Here is a 27,572-nt window from a genome sequence, read left to right on the forward strand (position 1 = left end):
GCAAACAAACAAATTCTATCAGTGAACAAAATAGCCGCCACAGTGGGATCAGCACCTCACGTCTAATTTCCAGAAGAAATCCATTTGATTAATTTCTACCAATTATCTAATCAAGCCATGAAAGGAGCACCTTGTAGAATGCCTCTGGATCCTGAAGGAAAGGCGCATGACCCAGTTTAGGGAACATGTGAAAGGTGCAGTTGGGGATCATGGCCGCTGCCGCAGGCCCAAGAACATCATAATGACCCAGCTTGGCAGCAACCTCGGGGGTGGCCGAAAGCTTTCCGAGAGCAGTCACATCGGCCTCTCCCACCATGAGGTAGGTTCGGGTCTTGAGGAGAGGCAGTTGGTAGATAATCGGCTGGCTCAGTAAGGCGTCCGTGACGAGACCCATCACGTACGCATAGGCCGGACCAAAGTCACCCGCATAGATATTGGCCAACATGCGCACCCATTTGTCGTACTGGGGCTTCCACTCGGCGCCGTGGAAGTAACTGGCATGCTCGTAGGCCTTGAGAGTCGTAAAGTTCTGAGTGACCTGGCCCTGGTAGGTCGCGTCAACGGGCACGTAGGGCACGCCCTTGGCGACCCAATCCTCCAGACCCAACGGGTCGACCAGGAAGAGCTGATTGACATCGTCTGGATACATGAGTCCGTAGCGGGCGGCGATCATACCGCCCATCGAGTGACCCATGACACTGACTTTCTTGATACCGAGCGCAGTGAGCAGGCTTTTGATGTTTTCCGCCTGCTGGTGCACATTGTATGAGTAGCCCTGAGGCTTGCTCGATTTGCAGAAACCAATGTCATCGGGGAGGATCACTCGATATCCCGCGGCTGACAATTGACGCGCAGTGTCGGACCAAGTGACACCGCAGAAGTTACCTCCGTGAAGCAGCACTGCAACCTTGTCCTTGTCGTCTTCACATTGGGCGGGAACGTCCATGAAGGCCATGGTCAGTTTTTGGCGTTGGTTGTAAAAGTTGTAAAGCTTGACCGGCCATGGATAGTGAAAGTCGGAGCCGTACAGGTTGGCGGGCACATGGCCCTCATAGATGGTGCCAATGGGGTCGGGACTCGATTGAGCGCAGACGATTGAGGCGCATGACAAGAGGACCGAAACGGCCTTGAGACTGGCTGAAAACCTCATGACTGTGAGGCGATGACTGAGCAAATGCGTTGCTCTGTGAGAGGCGAAAGGGCAGACGAACTGTGCACGGTTTATCCCCTTCCCTCCTCCCCCCCCTACTCTGGACGATGCCTATGTATATGTACTGAACTCTCGCCGAGGCCGCTAGTCATCGATCCACTATCAGGCCAGCCACAACAATAAATTAGATCGAGCATTAGCTTGCCTGCAGCTCATGGAGATTACTGGACTTGGGGTCTTGGACCGAGCGCACTGATGGGGTTGAGAACTAGACTGAATCATCAGTGGCCAGCCAATGTGGAATCAATCCATTTCTATGACAAAGCTACTGAACATGGAACAGGAACAAAACTAAATGCCGTGAACAGCGCCTGTTTATTAAGCGCGCAACAAAACTTCTCTTTTTCCTCTTTCGTGCGTGGAGCGTCCATTTCTTTTTTTGGGGGGTGACTATCTACGCATCCTCACGTCTTTTGACAGAGTGTCTGGTCGGCCAGACACGGCTCTTCTTTGCATGCCAGTCACTCGACGGAGATGATTACCGAATTCGAGTTGAACCCTTCGCAAGCACCCTGGTCCCGTCATTTGCCGCAAAATCGAACGGAATGAATAAAATCATGGAATCAAAAGCATTGTCGACGGGGGCACCCTTGTCGCGCCGGCACGGACTGTCAGGGATCTGTGATAACATTGGGACTCTTTCAGTTAGCGTGGCCCCCAAAATGAGGGGCCCGCAATCGGGGACAGGTCAAGATCCAGGTCAGGCTCTCACTAGTCGTTGCAACTTCGCTAAAAGCGCACGGGCAAGTGGTCCCTCTGACGACGAATCGGACGAGTGTTTACTCGATCCACATGGCACCCCGGCTGTCTGGCTACATGAGTCTAATGCACCAGGTGCAAAGCCATAACCATTGTCATCTCCGCGTCGGGAAGAACCATCCGCACGTTCCGGGTTGTGGGACGAGATGAGGTCAAGGAGTCTGCAGTCTTCGTGCACTATTATAGCAGCACTGTCTTGCTCGTCACTCTGCACATGACTCTGGTGGCTCAGATTATATGAAATCGCTCTCCCGTGGGAGTGGATATAGAAGTCAAGCAATGGCTATGAGTCTATTGCCAAACCATGGACACTAAGACAGAGTGAGACAGTCAAAAAGCAAAAACATTGACAATTATCGGACAAGCCTGTCGTCTGCACAAAGCCTCCAGTCCATGGCCAAGACTATACGTTTGAGAACCTTGTGCATGGGTTAGAGGTCGGGTCGGGATTTCAATTGCCTTGCAGAGAAGAATATGAACGTCTAGACTCCGGACTCTAGGTCTGAAGTGTTCCCGATCACGATCTATCCGGGACAAGTCTGGACGTCCTCCTTTTATTGTATCGTGAGAGCGCGGGTGGGTGTGCGGGGGCAGAAGGCAGCAGTGTAGCGAGATCTGAGGAGATTCCCCAAGGTCCCCCCCTCATGGCACGATTTGTCCTCGATCTCACTGTGAGAACCACTTATGATTTATTGCTGCACTACTGACTCAATGTATTGCTGTTCGCTGCCAAGGTGAGTACTGTAGTTGAGTGTAATAGGTAAGAGATCTACTCAATGGAGATGATGTTTGCCGCTCTTGTCGAAAGCAAAGACTAATATCGTGCAGTGCACACAGTAAATCTCATTCGAATGCTACAATGGTCTTCTCCTTTGGAGATGAAGCCATTGAGATATCAAATATGTTGCCAGTTTGCGGGCCAAAAGACTTGTCGACCCGGAGAAACAGATTCAGCGGCCGCGATGGAAAAGGGCGTCGGGTCGGCACGTACACACGTCAGGAGGGAGCCAAGGATAGGAGAAGGAGCATCCTTTCAATTGTCTAGGTGTATTCCTGGCCGCGCTCCTTGTACTAGCGTGTACAGGTGGCTTACAGAGGCAAGATTGATACACTAATACAGACGCCCTGGAGAGTCTCGGGGTGCTGCGGAGGCTAGGCGTCTTGAAAAGTTCCGAAAGGCCACTGGAGGCTTGCGTCTGGGGGGAGAATCTAGTACACCAGTGGGGGCGCTAAGAAATTCGCATGGGTCCTCTTAGAACAGGCCGTTTCTCTGAAAAGTGGGCCAAACGCCAAGTGCTTGTAATTTGCATCGTTGCTATCGGCACGGGTTCTTACTGAGGCATGGCGTGCAGACGAGCTAGTCTGGAGGACAGAATCAGCAATAAGAATAAGTCTGACATGGCTCACATCCCCCCAGCCGTGAATTATGGTCAGAATCTTTTATCAATGTATTCTCTCCACCCTCTGTGTACGACTTCATAATGGTGGACAACATCCCCGGCCCGAGCAGGGCCTCGGAGATCCAGGTGCCAACCATTGTTCTCTTGATTATTATGCCAGTCTTTGTCGGCGTTCGTGTATGGTCTCGAGTCAAGTCCAAAACAGGTCTGGGCTGGGATGATTGGACGATTTTGATGTCTGCGGTACGCCTGTGAAACTCTCATCTGATCCCAGGCTCCCAAGGCCTAACAGTCCATCAAACAGGCATGCGCGGTCGTGGTGATGGCACTGATGCTAGCATCTTGCGCCTATGGCTTCGGTCAACATATGAAAAATATCGTCAGACCGAATAAACTGATGACTCTGAAGGTACTTTGAATTCTTCCTCTGTTTATCCAGGCAAGATAGTTTGATCGAACCACCTCAAGATGCAACTGTAGAACCCTCTCAAACTCGTGTCGGCTAACATCGACAATACCAGCTTTTCTTCGTGAGCCAAGCTTTCTATAAGCTCACAATGAATCTTACGAAGATGTCGATTCTCTTGCTCTACCTGCGAATTTTCATTCAGCGATGGTTTCGCATCATTTGTCACATTCTCTTGGTGATCATTGCGTCCTATATGGTGGCGGCGCTTTTTGCATCCATCTTCCAATGCACGCCGGTCGCGCGCGCCTGGGATAAGAGCATTGCAGGCAGTTGTATCAGTATCACAAATAACTGGTATGCCAATGCTGGGTTTTCTATCGCGACCGATCTCATGATCCTGGCACTTCCCATGTATCCCATCTATCGCTCGAAGATGGCCTTGAAAAGAAAGATCGCCTTGATGATTGTCTTTGCTTTTGGCGCCTTGTGAGTACTTGCGAACCGAACTACTCATACTGGCTCCCAGAAATCATGGCAACTAATTCTGGGCATCCTCAGCGTGGCCTTCACCAGCATTATGCGGATGCAGACCCTCGATTTTTCTTCGACCAGCCCCGATACCACATGTGCGTGCTCATCTGATCCCCGGGACCACCCCCATCTTCCCTTTATCTTTCCGTCAAATACGCTAATAATATCCAAGATGATCTGGCTTCTTCCATATGGACCATTGTCGAAGAGAATGTTGCAATTATCTGTGCCTGTCTGCCCATGATGTGGGCTCCTCTTGCCAAGATCTTTCCTTCAATCTTCTCCATCAGCAAGAGTACAGAGGATCACATTACCTTGTCTGCAAGGTCCTCTAGGCCCAGTGGAACATTGCAATCTCGCATGCCTTGGCAGAGGCAGGATGGCTCCCCCGATGATAGAAGTAGCAATCATCTGGTCGCCTCGGATGTTTCCCAACATCGCATCTCAGTGGAGAGCATAGGACAAATCATGGCATCCGACGATAGTGCGGGCCTCGGTGTCCCTGACAAACACGGCATCCAAAAGGCCGTGCAGTATCAAGTGACCTTTTCAAACAAAAATTGAGAATATGATATTTGAGAATCAGCTTTTCATGGACTGCTACCATTTTCAAAAAAAGAAAAAAAAAAACTAAAGAGATTGTTAGGATTCGCAGGTACTCAGAAAGTGAATAGGAGTAGGCACAAGAAATGCGGTCATCCAGGATCAGTAGAGCAGCTATTAATGGCTGGACATGACTGCTCTATTTCAGGTAAACAGAGAACCACTCTGGTGATGGAGAAACTCGCCATGGAGTTGTTTCTAGTCATCTATGGTCATCCCGATACCCTCCTGACATTAGATAGCTTAGCTAGACTCTTGACTAGCAAAAGGCGGATCGAACGGAGAAGATCTTTTATCAAATTTCTCATGCAGAAAAGAATTATCAACAGCCACGCGCTGGAGACCAGCAGACGTGTTCCACGTTTCTGCTTGGAGTTGAGCCCATTTTTCTTGGGGGATGAAGTGGCATGTACGAAATGCTGAAAGAGGTGGGATTTGGAGCAAGCTGGTCTTATTGGTTTTGAAACAAGTACTTCACTCGCATCTTTTGTCTGCTCTTTTCAAGGAGACGGAGATTCGGAAACATTAGCTGTCTGGGCTACTCTGAGAGCATCTGTATGACTGCTTGAAGCAAAGGTGGATACCGCTCCGCATGATCTAAAACGGCGACAATGCCAGCCAAGACATCAGCCAGGGGAAACCCAATACTCTCAAAAAGCTAAATTGAAAAAAAGGTCTATGAGCTGAAACAACCCTACATATGGTCGCCGCCTGGAAGCATGAGGGACGGGCTGTTTCACTTCATACCAGCCACTTTATTAGGCCCGTTGGGCGACCTCATACGTTTGAGCAACCCGTTTCGAGATCGAATGCCCCATTCTATCATTGGTATCGACCACAGTGTGGGCGGTTTTCAAATGTTCATCGTCTCGTGCAAAGAACATCGTTTCTCCTGTCTCTTTTTATTGATCACAAAGCCTCGGCTCCGGTTTATTGTTTTCCAACAGAGATGCTGATCACCCATCTGTGGAATTGTAGACATTGACGGGCAATTTTGCCTGATCTCCGAGAAATATGAGTTACAGTACTGACCTTTCGTGAAAGGCTCAGAAAATCAGATCCGCGAGACCTCGGGCAGTGCCTTTGATTTGAGACCCAGGCATTTTCTACGCGGTCAAATTCAACTGGGAGAGACAGCCTCACTGACTCCAATAGCAGAAGCTCTCGTCATCATTACACATCATGAAGTAGGTCTCCCCACTACTAGCTCCGCGCTCAGACTGGACCAGGAAATGGTGGAGAGAGTCATTCTGCGGAGGGTATCGCCCTTGACGATTGCTGAATAGATTGACTAAAGTGTCCAAAGAGCCGCTGAATGTGCCAATGCCAATCTTTGGAGCAAGCACGCTCGGTTTAGTAGAAGCTCAAGCAAGGCCCACTCACACCGACACGCTGTGAAGAAGTCTGGTGCCCCGCGGCCAAACGACGATCAATCTTGATCCATCGATAACGGCTCTGCAATCGTGCTTTGATTCCGAGCCAATGAACTCCTTGCAGTCATGCACCGGTGATCATGAGCATGTGATTTGCATGCGATCTTTCCAAGATACATCTTTTTTTTTCTTCCTTTTCTCTTCGAGCACTCTCACTCCTGAGCGATTTCTGATTCGGGACCGTCCTGACCGACCCAAAGGATCCACGGCCTCGATATTTTAGCCTCGAGCTTATTTAGCGCGGAGCCATCCACTTGACAGAACAAGATTTGCAACGACACGCAGACGAACGGAGTCACGGTGCCACTAATCGCGCTAGTGTGATGACCCAACACCTGCTTTGACCCTCTGTCAGCATCATTCCCTAGTCGACAGGGGGGGAGTCATCTTTCCCCTTCGGAGCATCGTCCTGCTCCCATTACCCAAGTATCATGGTTGGAAACTGAAGAACGAGCTCTGCTGGAGCCAAGGGTATGCCACTCGGGCCTCTGATTGCTTGGCCAAAAGCATCTCCGTCTGGTGGGAAAGAAAAGCCAAAAAAAAGAACCAGTTCAGATGGTGCCTTGATTTTATGGTTTCTATCCACTCGCATGTCCAGAGGATCCTCGCCCCGGTTTCCGTTCCAATGCATTCGGGACCCAGCGAAGAGCCACTCGAAGGGAAAAACAAGCCCCGCCAACGGATTTCCATTCTCAACTGGCGCTCACCTTGGCAATCCCGTCATTGGCCTGTGGTGACTGGAGCGGCGGACCGCCACAACCACCGAACTTTCCATTCCTAGCGATTCCCACCAGTTCAATGGTCCTCTGGCTGAGTGCCGCGGTGCATCGATCGGTCGTGGTTGCCGTTAGGGAAGAAATCGGCGGTTCCAATAACATATTTTTTTTTTCGCAGCAGCAGCTTAGCCACAACCGAACTTCTTTGTACACTTCGACGTTGGCGCTCCCTGAAAACTGGTGGCTACAAGACGCTGGGTTGGACTCCCATATGCGCTGGGTGATCGGCGTATAAGACAGGTGGCTGATCCACGAGTACGGCGCACCCTCGGCGATCAAGTCTGTACTATAAAGAGACTTTTTTTTTTCTTTCCTGCGCCACGGTACAAGGGACCCTCACCAGTTGAGCCGCTTACTGACGGTGCCAGCGCTCTGTCTCTCTTCCGCGGGAGAACCAGCTGGCATAAGATCATCACATTCCCACTCTCCTTCTTTCATGGCGTAACATGACCGCGTCGCCGAATCGAAGTCATAGTTCTGACCTTAACCACATCTTTTCCGGGAAGCTATCTCGACGACCCATTTCAGTGTGCAAGGGATGTTCATTACACCATCCAAAGATCAATAACGAACATGGTTGGCGTGCCAAAAAGCAAAGGATGCCAAATATGCCGGCAGCGGCGCGTGAAGGTACTTGTTCCCTGCTGTATTGACCGTGAATCCGCTGCGTCTTCATCTTACCAATCTGTGGACCTTTGCAGTGCGACTTACTCCGTCCGGAATGCACTCAATGCCGGCGTTATGGCGTCAATTGCCCTGGCTACTATCGTCCCCATAAATTCATGGACGAAGGTCCGCAGCTTCGTCAACGATTCACGAAAAAACAGTTTCCCTCCGACGACTTGACCACAACACCGGAGTCCATGGATGAGCGCATTGTTCCATCTCTGGCCTCGGGATCGATGGGAAAACAGCAACCGGTCGTATTCGGGTCCTTCGTCCTCACAGCCTTTACTCGATGGTTTGGACTGAACCGATATAGAGTCCAGATGCCATGGACGGCATACGTTGCGCAACATGGCGGGCAAAGCCCGGCCTTTGACGCGGCTGTGGTCAGCATTAATACGATGTTTCTCTCCCAAAGACATCAGAACCCTGCTCTCCAGCAGTCCAGTCAAGAAGTATACAGCAAAGCGCTGCGATTGTTCAGTGGCCGGATTCGCGATGCACACATGATGAAGTCAACCGAGAGCGTGAGCATCACGATCATCCTGAGTCTATTTGAAGCATATTCTAGAACCAACCCAGACTCGTGGGCGCACCATGCAGCTGGAACTGCATTACTGATGGAGCATCGCGGGCCCAAGGCGCACTTGGTCGGATTTGACCGATGCCTCTATCTGTCCTTCCGTAGCTTCTTGGTGGCAGAGGCGTTTCTCCGAGGAAGACGATGCCTCTTTGAACTCCCCGAGTGGCAGCAGCACATTGACCAGATCCGCATCGAAGACATGTCATCACCCAAAGTCGACGGACCCATCTCTCTTTTTATTGACTTGCAAGATCGGATTTTCAAGGAAGTGGTCAAAGTACCGGGTTTACTTGTACGGGCGCGTGAACTGCGCACGGTCGACAATCCCTCACAGGCCAGGAAAGCCTTGTCGACGCAAGCTTGCCGAATCAGCCATTCCATCCACACATTATCTGCGCATCTACGCACCGCTGCCGCCGTGCAAAGCTACGAATGGTGCAGTGGCAGTGCCACCAACAGGAGGGAAAAGTCCTTCATCGGCCCAATACCGAACACATTCCCTCAAGAATTCGCAAACAGTGTTCTCCGCGGTGTGGATCAATGCCAATTTATTCTTCGCCTCTTGCTCGATTACATCAACCAATTTGAGGGGGATACACGATCCCGGTCACCGGAGGATCTGGATGCTGAGCCGGTTGATCCGCTTCCCTTTCGGTTTGTTTCGAGGCTAACCTCCTCTCAACCAGGGACGGCAGAGACAGAGGCAGACAATAGCGGTCGGGAGTTGCCGTCTCCAGATGAATGGTTGGATCTCGTGGCGGCATCAATGGGGCTGGAAGCATTCGACATCGCCACTACCGCGTGAGATGGTCTCTGAAGCCGGACCTTTGGCAAGCGAGCATCCGCGACCAGCGAGGCTTGACTTGGATCTACAGCCAGTCTGCTACGTGGTGTGGGCGGAATGCCCATCTGGCCCATCTGACCGAATGCACTACGCAAAACGGAACCGGATTTCAGAAAAAGTTTGAGAAAGAAGATACTTGTACAAGCTCATGAGACTGAGTTTCGTATCGACATGAAAAACGGAGGCGGAAAGAAGCGCCCTCATACACAGAACATTATGCAACGAAGATGGAGGGAAATCTAGGCTCTGCAGATAAAGACTGGTCTGGGGGGAAAAAGCAGACAACAAGCCATGCGCTGCGACGAGTTTCATTCCTTCGTATCTGGGAAAATTTCCATGATTCACACAACAAAACGCCACGCAACCCCTATCCCGAAAGCACAGTCATCCCAAACGCCGCGAGAGAGACAAACAGAGAGAAAAAGAAAGAGGCAAAGGCGAAGTCCCCATGAACGTGTACTTGTTGCCCCGGCACGGAGCGGAGAGGGGGAGCGAGAGAAGGCATTAAAACCGTCAAGAGTCGCAAGAATAGAAAAAGGGTATGCATAATAGGTGCCCATCGAGGACCGGAAGAAGCGAAAAAGAGGTCAACCACAGGAAGACTTGGGACGTGCCAATGCGCTCAGCGAATCTATGCAACGGTGCGAGTAGCCCGGATTGGACTCGAGGTACTACCGACACGGCCACTCGGCTTGCGGACTCCGCGAGACTCGCTCTTGTTGCTGTCCGTGACCCGTCGCGGGCTGGTCCGGACCTTGGTGACGGAAATAGTTCCGCTGGCACTCTTGCGACTGGAAGGGGTCTTGGGGGCCCCCGTCTCCGTCCAGTTCTCTCGATCCTCGTGAATCTCATCGGTGAGCGTGTAGCTGGCCGTTACCGTCGCGGAGTAGCTGATTGACCGCGAGGTGGTAGTGTTGACTGGGGATCGAGAGGATCGCTTGGCCAGCTTGCGGAGTTGGACCTCCTCGTCGCTTTCGACGCTCTCGTTGCTCAGACGATGACCGCGAGGGGTGCGTGACTCTGTTTGTTTGTGGGTCTCATGCTCCGTGATCAAAGACCCCGAAGTGGTCCGGGCGTAGGGATGGTGGCGCGAGTCCTTGCGGTGTGACTTGCGAGGCTGTCCCGGGGTGGGGGCCGGGAGATTCTCCTCGTGGTAGGTCGCAGCACCCTCATTGTGGTCAATCTCCCCGAGCGCGGCACGCTTGGAGTGGCTGTTGGTGGGAGGCGTTGAGACGACGCCGTTGCTTGCACGCTTCTTGGTAGAAACACGAGCTGGGGTGACGGGGGCGGACTGAGCGAGCTTCTCACGCATGCTATCCTCGAACCACCACTCCCGGAATGCTCCCTGGTTCAGATGCAACCAGTGTTGTTGGGGACCAACAACCATACCGGGGCGCATGAATCGCATGAAGGCAATGACCTCGTTCGCGGTGAACCCATAGCGGTAGATGAGGTAGGCACCAATCAAGCAACCGGTCCGCCCGAGACCAGCCTTGCAGTGGACTGCGATCCCCTTCTTCTTCACCGTGATCATATCATGCGCCATCTTGATAAACCTCCGCACCAGGGTCAGGGGTGGGCACGTTCCGTCCTCAAAGATCATGTCGATGTGCTGAATGCCCAAGGCCGTAAAGTATGAGGGGCTGTAGAGCTCCGAGTTCAATCGAACCACAAGACCGATATCGCGGGAGAAGAAATGAGCAAGGACGTTCTTGAATGGCAGCGGAAGTTTAGCCGAGCTGATCTCGGAGAGGGATGAAGGCAGAGCGTCGTATTCAGGCGTGTTGACAGGGACCGGCGCGACGGGTTGATGTTGGGGGGAAGCAAAAGCGAGGAAGTTGGGTGTCACCCAGTTGAAGTCGCCCATGTCGACTCTTTCGAATTTCTCATATCTGGACGGGGGAAAAGTCAGTTAGGATGAGGGCACAATTCATTGTCGGGCGAGACCAAAAGAGAAAAAAAAACTTCAACAAAAGAGCTAGAGAAAGGGAAAGCGCACTCTTCAAGGTTAAAGTCACGAAGTCCGCACAGACCCTGCTCTTTGGCCTTCCAGACTCCGTAGACAACATCTTGGATGTTCAGAATAAAGTCGGCCTGGCTGTATCCGGCATCTCGGAAGGGCATGTAAGGAGGGTCTGCCTGTGCGATGGGGGCGAGGGCCAAGTGAGGAGGCCAAGACTGGATGAGAACCATGTAGCACGCCACGAGGCAGGCTGCATTTGCGCGGCTACGAGCGTCGGTCTTGCTGTAGAACACGACGGGACGATCGCTGTTGGCGGGATCTCCGAGGATTTCATGGAACAGGACCGCAAATCGGTAGAGGTGGCCGATGTGCAGGGGACCAAAGTCCGCATGGAACGCATTGTAGAGAAGCGTGTCGTCGACGGTAAAGTAGACGGGAGATCGGCGCTTGGTGGACGGAGTGGCGGGTTGCGCACGAGCGGACCGTTTGCTGGGAGACTTGGGCTGCTCGGTCGGAAAAGGGAATGGGGTTCGGGAGGAGGGGGTCGAGTCGTAGGATGCGAGATAGAGACGATCTGCAGGGGAAGGGAGCACGACGTTAGAGATCAAAAGATGCGAGCACAGTGATTGTGTGGTGTTGGGTGGAATGTTTGTTTATTTGTTTTTTTTTTTGGTGTTGGGTGTCCAGATTCGGCGGAGAGGAGTCACATCAAGACGCACCTTGGATATACTCGATCATCTGGCCCGGATGGCCAGCGTGGGAACTCATGACGCTTGATTTCTCTGGTATTGTCTTACGACGCGGTCGACTTGCGCGAGAGAAAGAGAGAGGAAAAAGAGAGTGCAAGATCAAGCTTTAGGTCAGGTCTGAAGAGTCAGGAACACAATGCGTCGTGCACGATTGCTTGCTGGACGCCGGTCACTGATAATTCCAAAATGACGATGTCGCTCAGAAGCGCATGATCAAATGAGACCAGACACGTTGTGAGAAGTCGGAGGCCAGGCGATAATGATACGATCTGAGTAAGTGATGCGCTGTATAGAGTGACCGACTGTGAAAGAGGGGAAAGTTATGAGAGAGAGAGAGAGAGAGCAATTGATCTGGGAGCAGAAGAATAATATCTGATGGCGTTGGGGCAGCTGCCATGCCACGCTAAGCGGCTGTTATGTTATGCTGGGCTGTTTTGGGACTAGTGCGTCCTGTTGACTCGACAACCGCCGTTGGCCTCAGGCTTTTGCACGGGCAGGGTTTTTCCAGTCCCTTCAGCCTTGCACCATGTCCAGAGTAAACAACACTTGATCATCAAGGACTCAACCGTAGACAGAGAACTGTCGTCGAAGCATTATCCGTGCGCAATCAATGTGTTTGTTTTTCCAAGAGTCAGGTTGGTGATCTCAACGAGAGGTTTCTATTCGCAACAATCGCGGATGCTACACAGTAAATACATAGTCTGGACGGTCCCCACCATCACCCATCATATCCTCTCTCATAGCATGGAATCTTCAATTGATGTTCTGTTTTGTTTTGATCATCCGGCTTTGCATCATCTCTCCGTATGTCGGCATCGGTTCCAGGTGGGGGAATCTGATGAAGAAGAAAAGGGCACTGTGTATGCAGCTAGAGCATTCCAATCCCCATTGTGACCATTCGCATGGCTCGATCGCCGATCTCCCACAGTGGCATCTTGGATCGCAAATCAAGATTTGTCCCCATCTGGCGCGCAGAGCGGGGGTGTATACCTCTTCACACTTTAGTTGGCATACCGTCATAATGATGGTCTTTCCATGCTGAGAGTCCAGACCATGAGCATCATGGACTCGGGGCCGAATCTTTCCTTCTTGGACCTATTCCCACCTATCCCACCATCATGATCGGAATATGGATGACGAGATCGGCCGAGGAACATCAACACTCCAGGCGTGGGGGTATAATGGATCACTTGACCCATATTATATACCTATCTACCTGCTGCAAATTCGTCTTTCTCCGAGTCAAGTGGTATTACACCAGCGTAATGAAGGTTGAGCCTATCAACCTACATGGAGGTAGGTACCAGGAGGTAGCAAGCTATTGGAAACGCGGGACCTAGCCGTAAATGTTTGGTTGCTCGGGCGAGGTTTTCATGCAACGGAAAATGTATACTGCTACCTCCAGATGAAGGTCCATACCCGATACCTTCAACCAAACACCTATCCTGTCGCGCACCATTTATGCTCTGGGTTCCATCGGAATCCAATATATCCATCTATTATGGGCAGCAATCAACAAACTGCTCCGAATTGATACTAAGGACTCGCCAGTCCGAGAGGAGTCCAGAGTCTCCCTTCTTGACCCAAGGCGCAACCGATGCGTCCGGACAAGAACCAGACACAAGATCATTGATTGGAAGACTTCAATTCTGGACTTGACCATGATTCATCGGGTCACTTACCTAGTAGACACCTGAGTTTCTGGCTTGACTGGAACCTCAGAACTGCGATCAACCTGGGCAACTGCCGTCTGCCAACTTTGTTTCTGCGTGAATGAGGCTGGCGTTCCATACGAAGAACTAGACTTTCTGATATGGAGAAGAGAAACCATTATTTTGAGCTACATCGTCCCATGCACAGATACTTTGAAGCCTCGAAGTAGCACATTGAGGGAACCGCTTCGATTGATCCCCAGCTGCATGAGCTGAGAACAGGTATTTAGAGCATGGGAGCGAAAAGCTACGATGGAAGTCGGAAAATTTGCTGCGAAAATTCAATCGAACGAGGGATGGGAAGACTCAACTGGAGAATCAAATATGTATTTTGAAAGCAACTCGAGGACGCCTTTGCAGTATCGAGTCTCTCGTTCCGCCCGTCTGCTACTGAAGCTCAGTGTGCCCTCTCGATCGATTATTACCTTGCCCATCTATCTGGATCATATCGCAACGAATGAGCAAGCACGTATTCATCCCCGGTTGAAGATATCGTCACGGTGCAATTCAAAGTGTTGACTGCACATACAAAATGAAGCAGAAGGGAAAAAAATATATCTCGAGCAGGTCATGGGATTAAAGCCTAAGGATATGTATATTCGCGGAGGATGGATAATCAGCAACCCAAGGAGCACTTTGATATATCTGGATCAACGTGGAGAAAACAATATACCTTTCCGAGTGTATTACCTCTCGATCTGTTTGTGCAGCCAGTTCCTGCGCTTGGGGCGTTAGGGGACTTCTGCATTTCAACTGCGGTCTACACGTCACATCCAACGTGTGTCCCTCGCATGCCGCCGGACGCGACGACCATGGAACGTCCGAGCCACCAAAACAAAGGCCTGGCGGACGAGGGAGAGAGAGAGAGAGAGGTGGAGATATTTACCTATTTTTCTTGATCATGGAAAAAAGTTCCACCTTGACGAGTGTGGTTCCAATCACTCAGTGATTATACACATTCTACGCCGTAGCGTGTGTAGTTCAACAGAGAGGGATGCTTGGAAACTTACCCACAGCACTGATCGACATGGTCGCAGATCGACTTTCACTAGCCTCCTCAATTCCACGCTGGTACTGCAACTGAGCAAGCGCTTGATCCAATGGAGACGACTCGACTTAGAACAAGATCTACGAGGGAGATGTTTGGGAATAGGGCAGCAGCACAGAATTTCACAGTGCAGGTCCTGACCACAGCATCATGTTGGACCCCTTTTAGCCTGCAGAATTACGATCGACGAGGGCTTTTCGTGGGCAAAAAAGAAGGGAAACGATAGCTTACACTTGTCACTCACCCTGCACATGGAGCGTATGGCCTGTGATAAGCTCTGCCCGTAGCTTTTGCATAGATCTTTGACCCCTGGTGATCTTCCGGTTCAATGTATGCAAGGAGTGGATGGCGTTTACTGCAAAAGCAAAGTGTGAGTACTGAAGCTCCGGGCGTTGGGTCGAATCCTGCTCGATACTGAGGTTGGATCCGGTATATAAGAGACTGGATCGGTCTCTGTCACACCAGAACTATTCAGTTGCATCGCCAGTCACTCTTTTCAGATCCCCTCAGTTGGTCATTCTGTTTTTTTGCAGCTGCAATCTCACTCTTAGTCAATCCTTAAAGTCTCTGATTATTCAAAAAAAGCAACCATGAAGTTCACTGGAGTGACGGTTTCCCTGGCCTTGACAGGCATGGCTTCTGCCGCTGCGCTCCCTCCACTCATTCCCGGTGCTGGTGGCCTCACGAGCGGTCTCGGTGGTCTTGGTGGCCTCGGCGGCAATGCGGGTGATTCAGATGGCTCGAACGGCGAGCTACAGGGAAGCAATGTCCTCGACGGTGTTTTGGGAGGCAGCGTGAAGCGCCAGCTTAAATCCGCGGGTCTTCCCGACGTGGCAGGTCTGGCTGGAGGCCCCAGCGGCATCATCGGGGCTCTCGGTGCGGGATCCCAGGACCCTTCTCAGGGCCCTCTCGGTGGTCTGCTGGGCGGTATCCCAGGCCTCGAGCAGTCTCAGCTCGAGACTGCGCAGCCTGTCGCCAATGGAGCTGGAAGCTCTCTCGACGGCGCGACAGGGATCGCTGGTAGCGCGGCTGGCACGGCGGAGACCACTAGCCAGGGCGCTGCGGACACGGCCGAGCATACTGTTACTGGCATGGATCCTGTCAAGCGCCAGCTTGAGTCCCTAGGCCTACCCGGAACTGGTAGTTTGGACAGAACCATCGGGGGCATCACCGGAGGCGTCACCGGCGGCTCCACGGGTGGCATTCTCAAGCGCCAGCTTAAATCACTGGGCCTCCCTGGAACCGATAGTTTGGACAGAACGATCGGGGGGGTCACCGGAGGCGTCACCGGCGGCATCGTCAAGCGTGTCATCAGTCCTATGCAGCCTGTCACCGATGCCGTTGGTACTTCATTGAATGGGGCCACTGGATCGATCGGCAGTGCGGTTGTTACTGCGGAGAGCACCAGCTCGGGCGTCGTTGGTACGGTTGAGAGCGGCCTGGCCAATGCTGGCCCTGGTAAGCTTGCCTCCCATCACAGCAAGATGGTGTTCAATCGCTAACGGAGACGATCATCTCAGTCGAGAAGCGTCAGTTCGGCAACCTTCCCGCGACCACCTCGCAAACTGGTTCTGATGTGATGGCCGGTCTCTCTGGAAGTATGCAGTTCCTCCCGCCCCCTGAGCCGATTTGATTGTCCGATCTGACCTTTTGACCTTAGACCCCAGTGGCCTGTACGGGGCCCTCGCCAATTTGCAGACCCTCGTCAACGCTGGCGAAATTTCTCCCAGTGACATTTCTAACATGCCCGAGGCTGTCCAGCAGGTGATCGCTAACCTCGCCGTGGCATAGATGCCTTGTCCTCGAGGGCATCGCCCTTGCACGATGGCCTGATGTTGGCTGTCTGTTCAAGTTCCCCTCCTCTTGTATCTTTCTCTTCACATTGCCGGTTCATGGACTCTCCATGGAAACGCTCTTCAGCTGTGTATTATTTCTTTTTTGAAAAAAAGGGTCTATAATTTGAAATATGATATGTGTATGATGACTGTTTACTTTGATTGGCAGGCCACGAGTCTATTCTGTAGTGGATCGCACAGCCCAGGCGGTGGAGGATTGGTGGTCCTGTACGCATGTAATGAAAGTACCGTAATTACAGATTCCAATACTCCCCTCGAGAATCTTCCCATTTCGAGCAGCAGACCTCCATTGTTCCGCATTGGAAAAAATAAAATAGCCCACACCACCAGCAACACCTCTTCTCGAACCACCACCCCTTGACGAGATCTTGCCTCTTCCCCCGTGGAAAGAAAACTCTCCCAACTACACCACTTCAACTACGCCATGGCCACCCCAAAAGTCTCCGAGACGGAATTCCCGTACTCATTGTATGATCTTTGATCACCCCGCCTCGGCCTCGTGTGGCCGCACGCCAGTACCAACTGACGCTCCCCACTGAACAGGACCATCTCTCTCCCTCTACCATCAAATCGCCTTGCTTCCTCTGCCCTCCAGACTCTCGAGGTGGATAATGAACTCTCCCCATTTGTTCGACGCACCTTTGCCTTGACCGCTCCCGCCTGTGACACCCCCGGCGAACCGCAGGAGAAGAAGCAGAAGCAGGACCCCGAGGAAACCAGGACCGTCCTGCAGACCACCTACCGCGCCACGACCAATCGCATGCTTCGTGTTGCAGTCAATGGATTCATGGAGAGCTTGGGTGTCGTTTTGGGTGTCATGGCTGAGCTAGACGTGGACGTACTGGCGGCAGAGGGAGTCGAGGAGTGATTTCCTACTTTTATCGGGAATTTCCCACTTCCCCTCAAGCTGTCGATCTATCCCTTTTGATAAGATGGCCCCCACCACCCGAGATATGCGATACCAGCGCAGATGGCCTTTTTCCCTGCTGTAAAAGTGGATGAGGCGATGGCTCCAGCCATTGACTTCGGGGTCATCCCAATGCGAGCGCTGGTCGGGTGCAATATAGATCGCGCGCCAGATTTTTGCTCTGCGTCACAGGGCATGTGTACCAAGCAAGGCCCTGGCAGGTATTCTGGCAGCCGTGTTGTGTGTTTGTCCACCAGATGTGTGCTCCGAATTGCCGAGTTGGGATGGATGCTCATTCCATGTTTTCTCCTTCTTCCTCTGACATTCGCCCTGCAAGAGCTACCCATACAAGATAGACCGGGGCATCTTTTTGAACCCCCGGCCTGCTCCGATGACGCTTTCCTTGGACGACGGGATGCTGAGCTAATGTGGTGAGGTGGAAGCAAGTGCCTATGAAGAGGTATGCTGAGAAGAACTTATCATTACATTGCCATTTCTCTCTCTCTCTCTCTCTCTCTCTTTTCTTGTCTCTTGATACCCGTAGCACTAGTTGTGGCACCTTGAAATCACCGACAGGATGGCTCTGTAGGGACGGCTCGCCGATGACCCAAGGACCTAGGCAAGATAGGCGGAAATTCCGGTGGCCCCTCTGGTATCGTTCGGGCTCCATACTACTTTGCAAAAGCAAGCCTCAGCAGTAAGAATTTGTAGATAATCTCCAAAAGGGCGCTTTGGTACAAATAGCAGAGACATTCTGTGATATATCTGTCCAGTGGGGGCTGCATAGAGGTTCGATATCATCGATAGGGATATATTCCTGCCTAGGTAGAGGCTCCAGGCTGGAGGCTTGATGGCTGTCACTGTTTTGAGTGGATGTACCCCCGTGCAGCTGGGACCCAAAGCCGAGACCGTTACGCTCTTCTAATCAAACGAGACCCGTTCGGCCACCCAGCTCCGCAATGGCATCGTTGACCCGCCCTTAGTCCATTTTGGGCATCCATAGATCGTGGCCGTCCTGGACCTTCTCACATTCTTGGATCTTCTTGTCTCATCAAAATGCATAAACCTACTGGAAAAATTGATCAGTGGAAATAATCCACGCCCTCGGTTTATTCACCCCCTCACTGTGCATATTTTGGAATGCACAACCCCGCACGCTCACAATTCCAAATACTTGACTCGGTGCCAGCCTCAATCTGATCGAATCTACTATCGATCCCACGGCAGACCGCGGCGAAGAGTGGATGTGAAATTACAGATCCACCACTACCTTCGTGGTGTGAACTGTCACGGTCGAGTGATGCACACTCTGACTGACACAGTGCGCATTGTGTCAGGCTCGTCACTTTCTCCGATTTCCAAGCTCAAGCTGATTTGATTCCTCCTTACTCACATGCATGATCGAGATGATGAACCAAAACCAACTCTGAACAGGCCATCTGGTGTCTATGATCTTTTTCTCCCCGTGTAGTATCCCCCTTGTACAGGGGAAACTTGAGACATTCAACTCCAACTCTCTCAACCAGCCTACAAGTGTATCCAGTGGTCAATTGCACGGTTCGAGAATGCTGAAGATTCCATTCCTTCATGATCATCCCGTATGATAAGCAATTTTTCCATACCTGACCGAGACGAAAGGTACCAATCAGCCCACCCTCGATCGGATCGGCTTGAAACGCTCTGCATCCAGCCCCAAAGGCGGTGTTGGCTCTGGACCGAGCATCATTGGTAATAAATCAGGTCGAATCTTCCAGCGACGCAGGATGGACCATCTTTGGCCCGAACTGCGAGTGTCTCCATTCCCGAATCCATCGTGGGGACCTCGGCGCAAAGTCTACAACGGTGCTAGCTGACCGACAAGAAGATGCACCCTCCGATACTAAAACGTCAAGCGCCGCTCTTCTGTCGCATACCTTTTTCCTCCCTCCCGCCATTCTGCACACCTCCCCGCGACTTTTGCCAGGCGACGTCATCATCCATTGCGGGTTCGCTGTACCAACACAACCACCGCCACCGTTACTACAACTTTTCCCCGAGATTCGCTCCTGTCCACTCGCAGTCACGATCTTGTCCACGTCGCTTTCACTCGAAAACCATGTCTTCCGCTACTACTTTCTTCGACTTTGAGCCTGTCGACAGTATGTGAACTATGTCGTGAACTTTGGCGCATCCCTGCCATTTCCCATGTCCCCCCCCCCCCCTCTCTCTCTCTCTCTCTGTGAAGACTTGCCCCGTGATTGCGATTGAGTCGCGGAGCTCCGGAAAGCTTCGCCGTCAAGCTGAAAAAAGAAAAAAAAAGAAGAAAAGAAGGAAAAACAAAACGAAAGATGAAATCGAAAACAACCCTCACAAGACCTCTCCAATCTCACTAACATCAACTTCTGTCTCCTTGAACAGAAAAGGGCCAGCCTTTCCCTCTTTCCTCGCTCAAGGGCAAGGTCGTCCTCGCCGTCAACACCGCCTCCAAGTGTGGCTTCACTCCTCAATTCGAGGGCCTCGAGAAACTCTACAAGGAGCTCAAGGCGCAGTACCCGGAGGACTTTGAAATCCTCGGATTCCCCTGCAACCAGTTCGGCAGCCAAGACCCCGGTTCCAACGACGAGATCCAGTCCTTCTGCCAGATCAACTATGGCGTTTCCTTCCCCGTGCTCGGCAAGCTGGACGTCAACGGCGACCAGGCCGCGCCCGTCTTTGCCTGGATGAAGGACGCTATGCCCGGTGTACTCGGCCTGAAGCGCGTCAAGTGGAACTTTGAAAAGTTCCTTGTCTCGGCCGACGGTAAGGTCATCGGTCGTTGGTCCTCCATCACCAAGCCCGAGACTTTGAAGGAGCCGATCGTCCAGGAGATTGAAAAGGCCCGCAAGGCCGGCACGGCTGCTTCGGTGGCCAAGGCGCCCGAGGCGACCGAGTCGGCGAAGCTGTCGTGAGATACCCATCTTGTGAAATGAGGTCGTTCCGTGCGATGGTTTCTCTGTTTTTATGTTTGGCGCCTAATCGTCTTCTCTTCCTCGTTTGCCCTCCCCCCTCCCCCTCCCCCTCATCTCTATAGTGATACCGTGGCGCTTCATGTTCTTCAAAGTTTCCTTGATCTAGAGTTTATCCATGCACGTACGCGTGATTGAGTATGAATACGTTATCTTTTTTTCCCCTTTCCCTTTCTGGGTCTCTCGACCGCGAGTAATTTCATATCTGAGGATGAAGCCTGTAGATTTTCGCATCTGGTGATCTTGATTTTGTTTCCTCTTTCAAAAAAAAATATGGCCTCTATGATCCCATGGGTCATTCGAGTCCCTTCAAACGGCGGCACCACTCTTGGGCACGAGACCGCGCAACGATAGATCGTAGACCACGTCTTCCACTTTCTTGACCTGCATAACCAAACAAGGGGAAAAAAAACAAAAATGGTTAGCGCTCCTGTGACCATGAACATTTTGCTTGGTCCCCGCCGCCCGAGGAGACGTGAGGGGGGTAGATATCTCGCGGATGGCACTTACGCTGTACTTGATACCATCACTTCGCTTACGCAGAATGTCATTCTTCAAGTTTAGCAGCTGGAAGCCAGCAAAGAGATCCTTGATAAAGTTGCCAATCTGCAGGGGACGTTCGTAGTCGCCCAGCGTGACCGAGTTAACTGCCAACCGCGACTTTGTCCCGGCAATGGAGACCGTTAGCGACGTCTATCTTTGCGAGAGTATTGAATGGCGATTGGCGCATCTGAGACAACTTACCAGCTCTTCAACGACGGAAATCAGTGCCAAAAGGTACTCCTCGATGGTCAGGTGGAAGGCATCTTGCTCCTTCAAGTTGACAGGGACTGGAGACAGAACCGAGACGGTCAATATCAGTGAGATGGCCACACGGATTGATCCAGATCATTATGTGACGGACTTTCAAGAAATTTGCCAACCTCCTCGATGGTGAGGAAAGGAGCTGGGTTGGCGCCCTTGTGCTCCTGCAGTCCACCGAGCCAGGCACAAAGCTCGATCGAGGTTACCTAGATCAAAGCATGAGTGTCAGAGAATACGGATCAACATTGATAGTAACCGGATGGTACCAACCAGGTTTTGAAGCTCCCGAGTCCACAGCCCATTGTACTTGTAGAATGGATGCTGGTCCGCGACAGCTTTCAAACGAAGAACCTCCTGCTTCTGAGCGAGGATCTCGACAGCAGCGTCATCAAGGACAGGCTTCACTATTCAAGAGAAGAAAGAAAAAAAAGAGAGCATTCAGTTAGTCTTTTCCTTGGCAATGTTCATATTTCAGGACAGGATTGACCCTGTCGGCGTCGGCGAATGCCGCGAAGACTTCTCAATCCCATCGACAAGGCCAGTGACTTATGCAATAAGATATAGATGCACATACACTGGTCAGCAGGGGTGGAATGAGCCCTTGAAAGAATAGCTTGTGTTGAGCGGCCTAGGGCGCAGAGAAAAAAAAACTCGCATCAGCATTCAGTCTTGCATCACCGCTTTTTTTGCCCCTCCGCATGGGTAGCATAGCATTGATTGCGAGAGATGGAGGGATCTCGGCCCCCCAAACATGCTAATTGAGAGCGTGTGTTCATGAGGGAGGAATTGATCAGCCCATTACCCTTTCTTGCCAGAGTCTGGACAATCTCATGAAGCTCCTGTATGCGGTCTGGTTAGCGCTAATCCCAAAGATTGCGCGGGAGGCCGCCTTTGCGGAATGGAAGACGGATGAGGTGGCTTGGCACGCGCAGAGATCATGCCGGCTTTCTCTCGACAAGCCATTAGGTGGTGAAAGACTCACGTCGCGAACTGTCGTCTCCTCATCAATCTTGGTCTGGAGATCTTCAAAAATACGTTGATCAATCATCGTGGTGGTTGGTGCTGTGGTGGTGAGAGAATGATGTTCTTTAGAAGTTGTGGGCGTCTGCCCGAGCGGTGCAGAGGGTGACCTTATCGTCGCTGGATATCATGCCCGTTTACGTCCAAGGAAACAAGACTCGGGGACTTTGGAATTTCATCGACCTCTTCTCTACCCTTACTCTAGAGTGAGCCTTGTGAAGCTGCGCCTGACGAGATCAATGCCTGCTCCGTACTTTGGCTCTTTTTCTTTTTCTTTACTTTCGTAGATGAGGATTTTTTTTCGCGAGTTTACGCCACTGGCAAGGTTCACAATCACCATCGCTCGTTGCGCGAGCAATCTTGAACACTACAGCTGCCCAACTGGCGCAGACGGACAAATCGGGGGCTACAACTCAATGAACTGAGATTTGATTCAATTCGGTGGAGCTCACAGAATTCTCATGTGAAGGGGATGGATTGGACGGCGCTATGTTGGCATGCGCGGATAGTTAGAAAGTCAAGTCTCTTTTCTCATTTCATTGTACTCATGAAGTTCATTATGACGGCGCAGCCATCGCACTTAGTACCGGTATCGTGTCGAGTAATCTAAGAAACAAAAACAGATTAGATATCCGCTTGCCGTTGAGGGTTTTTTCTCCAATGACACCGCGCCACTTACCCTTGGGACTGACGACCAGACCACGGCCCTTTTTCGCGCCCTTGTAGATTGTTTCGATGATATCGATCAATTCTTGTTTGTCCTCGAGCACCCAATTCAACTTGTTGTTGTTACCCGTTCCAAAATCACACATCATATGTTTGTTGCGGTAGAAGAACATGATCGTCATCGTGTCATACAGCTCGTACATCGAGTTGAAGTCAGGTACCTCGTCGATGTCGCAGAGGTAAATGACGGCAAAATCTGGCAGAGTATTGGAGTTAGTCGACTGCATCCGTTGACAAAGGTAAAAAGTCAGTGATCTCTCGCCGGTCGCATACTTTTCACACGTTCCGCAATCTTGTAGAGGACTTCATCTTGGCGGATACCTGCAAGCGCAATGGTCAGGACTGATGAAATGCGGCGATCGACGGGGATGATATCGATTTCAGCTCACAGTCAGGGTCGTGATCTCGCCCGAAGCGGATCACCACAAGTCGCTCTTCTTCTGACAGAATGGCCTGATCCACGTGCCAGGCAGTGCGCAAGTGAGGCAGGACGATTGAACCCATGGTGCTGTAGCGGACAAAGATGGATTCTTTGGAAATCCGAAGAATCTCGGGACGCATCCGTTCTCTACGGCTCGGCCTTTGAGCTTATCTTATCGCCTGCAGACTGCGCCATGAGCTCCAGTCATGTGACTCTACGCCATTCCGATGGGGGGATCTTCTCCCCAGCCAAGTAACAAGTAAGGGGAGAGAGATGCCGAAGTCGTGGCGACTCCACTTGGGGGAGAATAATAATTGGCAAGGAGCGTGTGGCCTGAGTAGTTGCAGGTAGTACACGATGCTGTACAATTTGTCTTTGGAAAAAGGTAATCGGTGTACACAAGGGGGCTTCATCGTGTGTGCTGTCACATTCACAGGGTGACCTTATCAACTCTTTCACTTGGCTCAGAACGATTGTGTCGTGAGAGAAGAGGGTATTTTACTCGAAACGATTCGATCCTCTCCAGTTAATAGTCGCTCGTGCCATAGACGCGCGTACGCTCACACTCCCCGAGGCACGACGTTTGAACTGGCCGGTGGGCGTCCTATCTACGGGCGCTCGCGACAGGCCCTCGGCGTGGGGCACTGCGCCACGGAGCACCCGGAAATATTGGTCTACCAGTTCGTCCTGAGAGGGCCAAGACTCCCCAGCGTATTCGGAAAGGCTCGTGAGTCGAGAGGCGAGAGAGAGAGAGAGGAAGTCGAGACAGCCCAAGCGTACACCTATCCCCCGATACTCCTTCCCCGTCTGCCGCACCTCCTCCACCCTCCCCAAATATCTTTGCGATCGGCAAACGTTGCGGCCTGCATCCTAAATCACCATCCGCCACAATCGGCTCTGCACCCGTATCCTACTCTCGCTTCAATATCATTCCATCATCCCTCGCCACATCTGTATTGGGATGATGTTGGTCATTCCTTCATTTATTTAGATCGAATAGACCATGAGAGCCCATATCGCAGCAGTCGAGTCTCCAGCTTGCTCCGGCTCCCCCGAGCTGACCCCGTGCCGCCATGGGCGACGATAAGTTCGAATACAAATCTCTCCCTATTCCCACCTACGAGGAAGCCACCGCACAGGCATCCTCTTCGCGATCCGATCTGGGCGATGGCACCGACGTCGAACGGCAAGGACTGCTCGGTCGGCAGTCCTCCAACTATCACCCCCCGACGGTAGAATCAGAACGGGGTAGCCTCGATGGCCTCGCCTCTTCCGCATCGGGTTCATCGCGAGGCTCAACAGATGAGTTACGCAGGGAACTGGATCAGATGGATGTGGACGATTCAGGGCAGGGATCGTCGACCGGCTCTCGCTCACGCTTTCGACACCACTTTTCAAAAAGGATATCCAGTTTGACTCGCACGCTCTCGGCCATGCAAAGACCGTTACGACGATACCTTCCGCCGATGCCTACATTTCGGATGACAATCAACCTGCAGGACACGGGATCGCACATCAAGAGTCACGGCTGTCTCATGATGTTGCGTCTGTTTGCCTTGCTGCTGGTCGCCACGTTAGTGTACGTCTTCTTCATTGGGGACGTCTTCAACTTGAACAATCGCATGGTGATGGGCCAGTCATATAGCGCCTCATCCGTGGAGAATTTTATTCAGGGACACATCAACGCAACCAACATCGCCGAGAACCTCAAGTTGGTTGCTGGGAATACCCGCGTGGCTGGCACGGAGGGAAGCTTTGTGCTGGCTGAATGGATCGAGCACGAATTTCACAAGGCCGGGTTCGATTCTGTGAAGCGTGAGGAATACCAAGTCTATCTGAATTACCCACGGGAGGATGGTCGAAGGGTTGCCATCGTGGATCCTCCTGACAAGGCCTGGGAGGCTTTCCTTGAAGAAAATCAGGCCCAGTACCCTGCATTCCATGGACACTCCAAATCCGGGAACGTCACCGGTCCGCTGGTGTACGCCAACTTTGGCTCAAGGGAGGACTTCCAGCTGCTTGCCAACAAGGGTATCTCCGTCAACGGCTCGATCGCTCTGGTTCGATACTACGGTTCGGAAGGGGATCGCGCGTTAAAAATCAAAGCCGCCGAATTGGCCGGGGCTGTCGGTTGTATTATCTACTCCGACCCTGCTCAAGATGGTTTCACGCAAGGTCCGGAATATCCAAAAGGCCGCTTCATGCCTGCAGATGGTGTCCAAAGAGGCGGGGTGAGTCTCATGTCCCACATCGTGGGGGATGTCCTCAGTCCCGGATTTGCTTCCACTCCGGACGAGAAGAGGCGACTTTCACCGGCGGAAAGCCCGGCTTTGGTTCAAATCCCGAGTCTGCCCATCGCCTGGCGCGACGCGCAGCGACTCCTACAAGCGATTCAAGGTCACGGATTTAAAGCGCCGGACGGGTGGATCGGCGCAGTACCTCAGATTCCCGAGTGGTGGACAGGTGACCAGCATTCCCCCACGGTCCACTTGATGAACCTACAGGATGAGGTCGACCGACGACCTATTTACAACGTTCATGGCACAATTCTCGGGCTCGAGGAACGTGACAAGATGATCATTGTCGGCAATCATCGGGACGCCTGGTGCCTGGGCAGCGTCGATCCGGGGAGTGGCACTGCCGTATTCATGGAACTCATTCGGGTCTTTGGGGAGCTTCTCACGTATGGATGGCGGCCGCTTCGAACGATCGAGTTTGTCAGCTGGGACGGCGAAGAGTACAATCTGATCGGTTCCACTGAGCATGTGGAAAAGGAGGTTGATAACCTTCGTGCAAACGGGTATGCCTACCTTAATGTTGATGTCGGCGTCTCAGGCTCCAACTTCCGCGCGTCGGGGTCGCCGGTCTTTGAACGATCTGTACATCAAATTCTGGGTCGGCTCTCCGATCCGATCGCCAACAAGACTCTCAAGGAGCTTTGGGACGACAAGGGCCAGCGACTCACTCCTCTCGGGGCCGGCAGCGACTACGTAGCTTTCCAGGATATTGCTGGCACGTCCAGTATCGACTTTGGCTTTGAAGGCGAAGCATACCCCTACCACAGTTGCTATGAAACCTACGATTGGATGGAGAAGTTTGGTGACCCCGACTTTGTCTATCACAAGATGCTTGCTCAATTCTGGGCGCTTTTGCTCCTGGACGTGTCGGAAAACCCCATGTTACCCTTCGATATGGAAGCGTACGGCAAAGCGATCTCCGGTTGGGTAAAGGATCTGGACGACTTCGTCCACTCCAAAAACGCCGAAGTCGACCTGCAACCCATGTACAATGCCGCGGCAGAACTGGAAGCCAACACGGCTCGATTTCAATCCTGGAATGATGTCTGGCATGACACGGTCTGGGGCTCGGGTGGATACGAGAGCAATGTCATGGCGATCCAACGAGTCAAACATAATGCACGCATGGCTCACTTCGACACCCATCTTCTGGATTTGGCTGCGGACGGCGGTGTAAGTCAACTAGGCCCACTGCCCCATTTCCTATTCTTTCTCTATTTCTTATTGACGAATCTTTTTGTGATTAGATCCCGAACCGAACGCAATTCCGGCATGTCGTTTTTGGGCCAGAGCTTTGGTCAGGTTACGACGCCTCCATTTTCCCAGCGATCCGCGACACTATCAACACCGGAAACTGGACGCTCGCTCAACACTGGATCGACAGAGTGGCCGACACGATCCACACTGCCAGTGACAAACTCTTGAACTAAGTCCGGCCCCCTCGCTCGCTCGGTTGGGATCCATTTCTTCCTCGGATCTCTTCCCTCATTCAGCCTTTTATGGTGTTCGTCTGAGCTCTCATCACATGGCCAGCCACCCACTTAGACCACCTTCCCCCTGGGCGCTTTCCAATATCTCCCTCTCTCCGTTACCTTACTCTCTTATCTCGAGATTTTCTTTCACGAGCATTGTACAGCCTAGCTCTGAACGATTCCGTGTGACTGCTGCCGGCATGTTCGATATTATACTGCATATTTTCAGGTAGCGCCCGGCTCTGAGCTTTCCCCTCCCTTTTTTTCTTGCTCTTTCTTTGCGACAAAGAAGATCACTTGTTTCTTCTCCTTTTGTCTTCCTCTCTCTCTTCCTCTTCCTTCCCATGTCATATACCAGTCGAGTTCTAGTCTGTTTTTTTTTTCCCGTGTCTCATCTCA

At 52.0% G+C, this 27,572-nt stretch overlaps 9 protein-coding genes across 9 annotated transcripts; 6 read left to right on the forward strand and 3 right to left on the reverse strand.

Annotated features, from left to right (window-relative positions):
* Positions 1-106: 106 nt before the first annotated feature.
* POX_b03006 (uncharacterized protein) lies at positions 107-1,150 on the reverse strand (the record flags this gene model as incomplete). The annotated part of the gene is made up of 1 exon (XM_050111913.1): positions 107-1,150. The coding sequence occupies one exon, from the start codon at positions 1,148-1,150 to the stop codon at positions 107-109; it is 1,044 nt and encodes a 347-aa protein (XP_049972259.1).
* Positions 1,151-3,450: 2,300 nt separating this feature from the next.
* Positions 3,451-4,873, forward strand: POX_b03007 (uncharacterized protein; the record flags this gene model as incomplete). Its single annotated transcript, XM_050111914.1, has 5 exons — positions 3,451-3,612; positions 3,674-3,778; positions 3,891-4,264; positions 4,337-4,404; positions 4,482-4,873. The coding sequence occupies 5 exons, from the start codon at positions 3,451-3,453 to the stop codon at positions 4,871-4,873; spliced, it is 1,101 nt and encodes a 366-aa protein (XP_049972260.1).
* Positions 4,874-7,903: 3,030 nt separating this feature from the next.
* POX_b03008 (uncharacterized protein) lies at positions 7,904-9,175 on the forward strand (the record flags this gene model as incomplete). The annotated part of the gene is made up of 1 exon (XM_050111915.1): positions 7,904-9,175. One exon carries the CDS (start codon positions 7,904-7,906, stop codon positions 9,173-9,175), a length of 1,272 nt encoding a protein of 423 aa, XP_049972261.1.
* A 670-nt stretch (positions 9,176-9,845) lies between these two features.
* On the reverse strand, positions 9,846-11,945 carry POX_b03009 (Tyrosine-protein phosphatase cdcA; the record flags this gene model as incomplete). Its single annotated transcript, XM_050111916.1, has 3 exons — positions 9,846-11,106; positions 11,214-11,751; positions 11,897-11,945. 3 exons carry the CDS (start codon positions 11,943-11,945, stop codon positions 9,846-9,848), a joined length of 1,848 nt encoding a protein of 615 aa, XP_049972262.1.
* A 3,331-nt stretch (positions 11,946-15,276) lies between these two features.
* On the forward strand, positions 15,277-16,477 carry POX_b03010 (uncharacterized protein; the record flags this gene model as incomplete). The annotated part of the gene is made up of 3 exons (XM_050111917.1): positions 15,277-16,144; positions 16,207-16,284; positions 16,347-16,477. The coding sequence occupies 3 exons, from the start codon at positions 15,277-15,279 to the stop codon at positions 16,475-16,477; spliced, it is 1,077 nt and encodes a 358-aa protein (XP_049972263.1).
* A 489-nt stretch (positions 16,478-16,966) lies between these two features.
* Positions 16,967-17,410, forward strand: POX_b03011 (uncharacterized protein; the record flags this gene model as incomplete). The annotated part of the gene is made up of 2 exons (XM_050111918.1): positions 16,967-17,010; positions 17,086-17,410. The coding sequence occupies 2 exons, from the start codon at positions 16,967-16,969 to the stop codon at positions 17,408-17,410; spliced, it is 369 nt and encodes a 122-aa protein (XP_049972264.1).
* A 2,134-nt stretch (positions 17,411-19,544) lies between these two features.
* On the forward strand, positions 19,545-20,376 carry POX_b03012 (Glutathione peroxidase-like peroxiredoxin HYR1; the record flags this gene model as incomplete). The annotated part of the gene is made up of 2 exons (XM_050111919.1): positions 19,545-19,587; positions 19,847-20,376. The coding sequence occupies 2 exons, from the start codon at positions 19,545-19,547 to the stop codon at positions 20,374-20,376; spliced, it is 573 nt and encodes a 190-aa protein (XP_049972265.1).
* Positions 20,377-20,742: 366 nt separating this feature from the next.
* POX_b03013 (Mitosis protein dim1) lies at positions 20,743-23,487 on the reverse strand (the record flags this gene model as incomplete). Its single annotated transcript, XM_050111920.1, has 8 exons — positions 20,743-20,817; positions 20,944-21,126; positions 21,178-21,263; positions 21,338-21,443; positions 21,508-21,641; positions 22,937-23,179; positions 23,257-23,304; positions 23,373-23,487. The coding sequence occupies 8 exons, from the start codon at positions 23,485-23,487 to the stop codon at positions 20,743-20,745; spliced, it is 990 nt and encodes a 329-aa protein (XP_049972266.1).
* A 990-nt stretch (positions 23,488-24,477) lies between these two features.
* Positions 24,478-27,131, forward strand: POX_b03015 (uncharacterized protein; the record flags this gene model as incomplete). Its single annotated transcript, XM_050111921.1, has 2 exons — positions 24,478-26,874; positions 26,949-27,131. The coding sequence occupies 2 exons, from the start codon at positions 24,478-24,480 to the stop codon at positions 27,129-27,131; spliced, it is 2,580 nt and encodes an 859-aa protein (XP_049972267.1).
* Between the last annotated feature and the right edge of the window lie 441 nt (positions 27,132-27,572).

Source organism: Penicillium oxalicum, chromosome II, assembly GCF_001723175.1.
Source record: "Penicillium oxalicum strain HP7-1 chromosome II, whole genome shotgun sequence".
NCBI classification, from domain to species: Eukaryota; Fungi; Ascomycota; class Eurotiomycetes; order Eurotiales; family Aspergillaceae; genus Penicillium; species Penicillium oxalicum.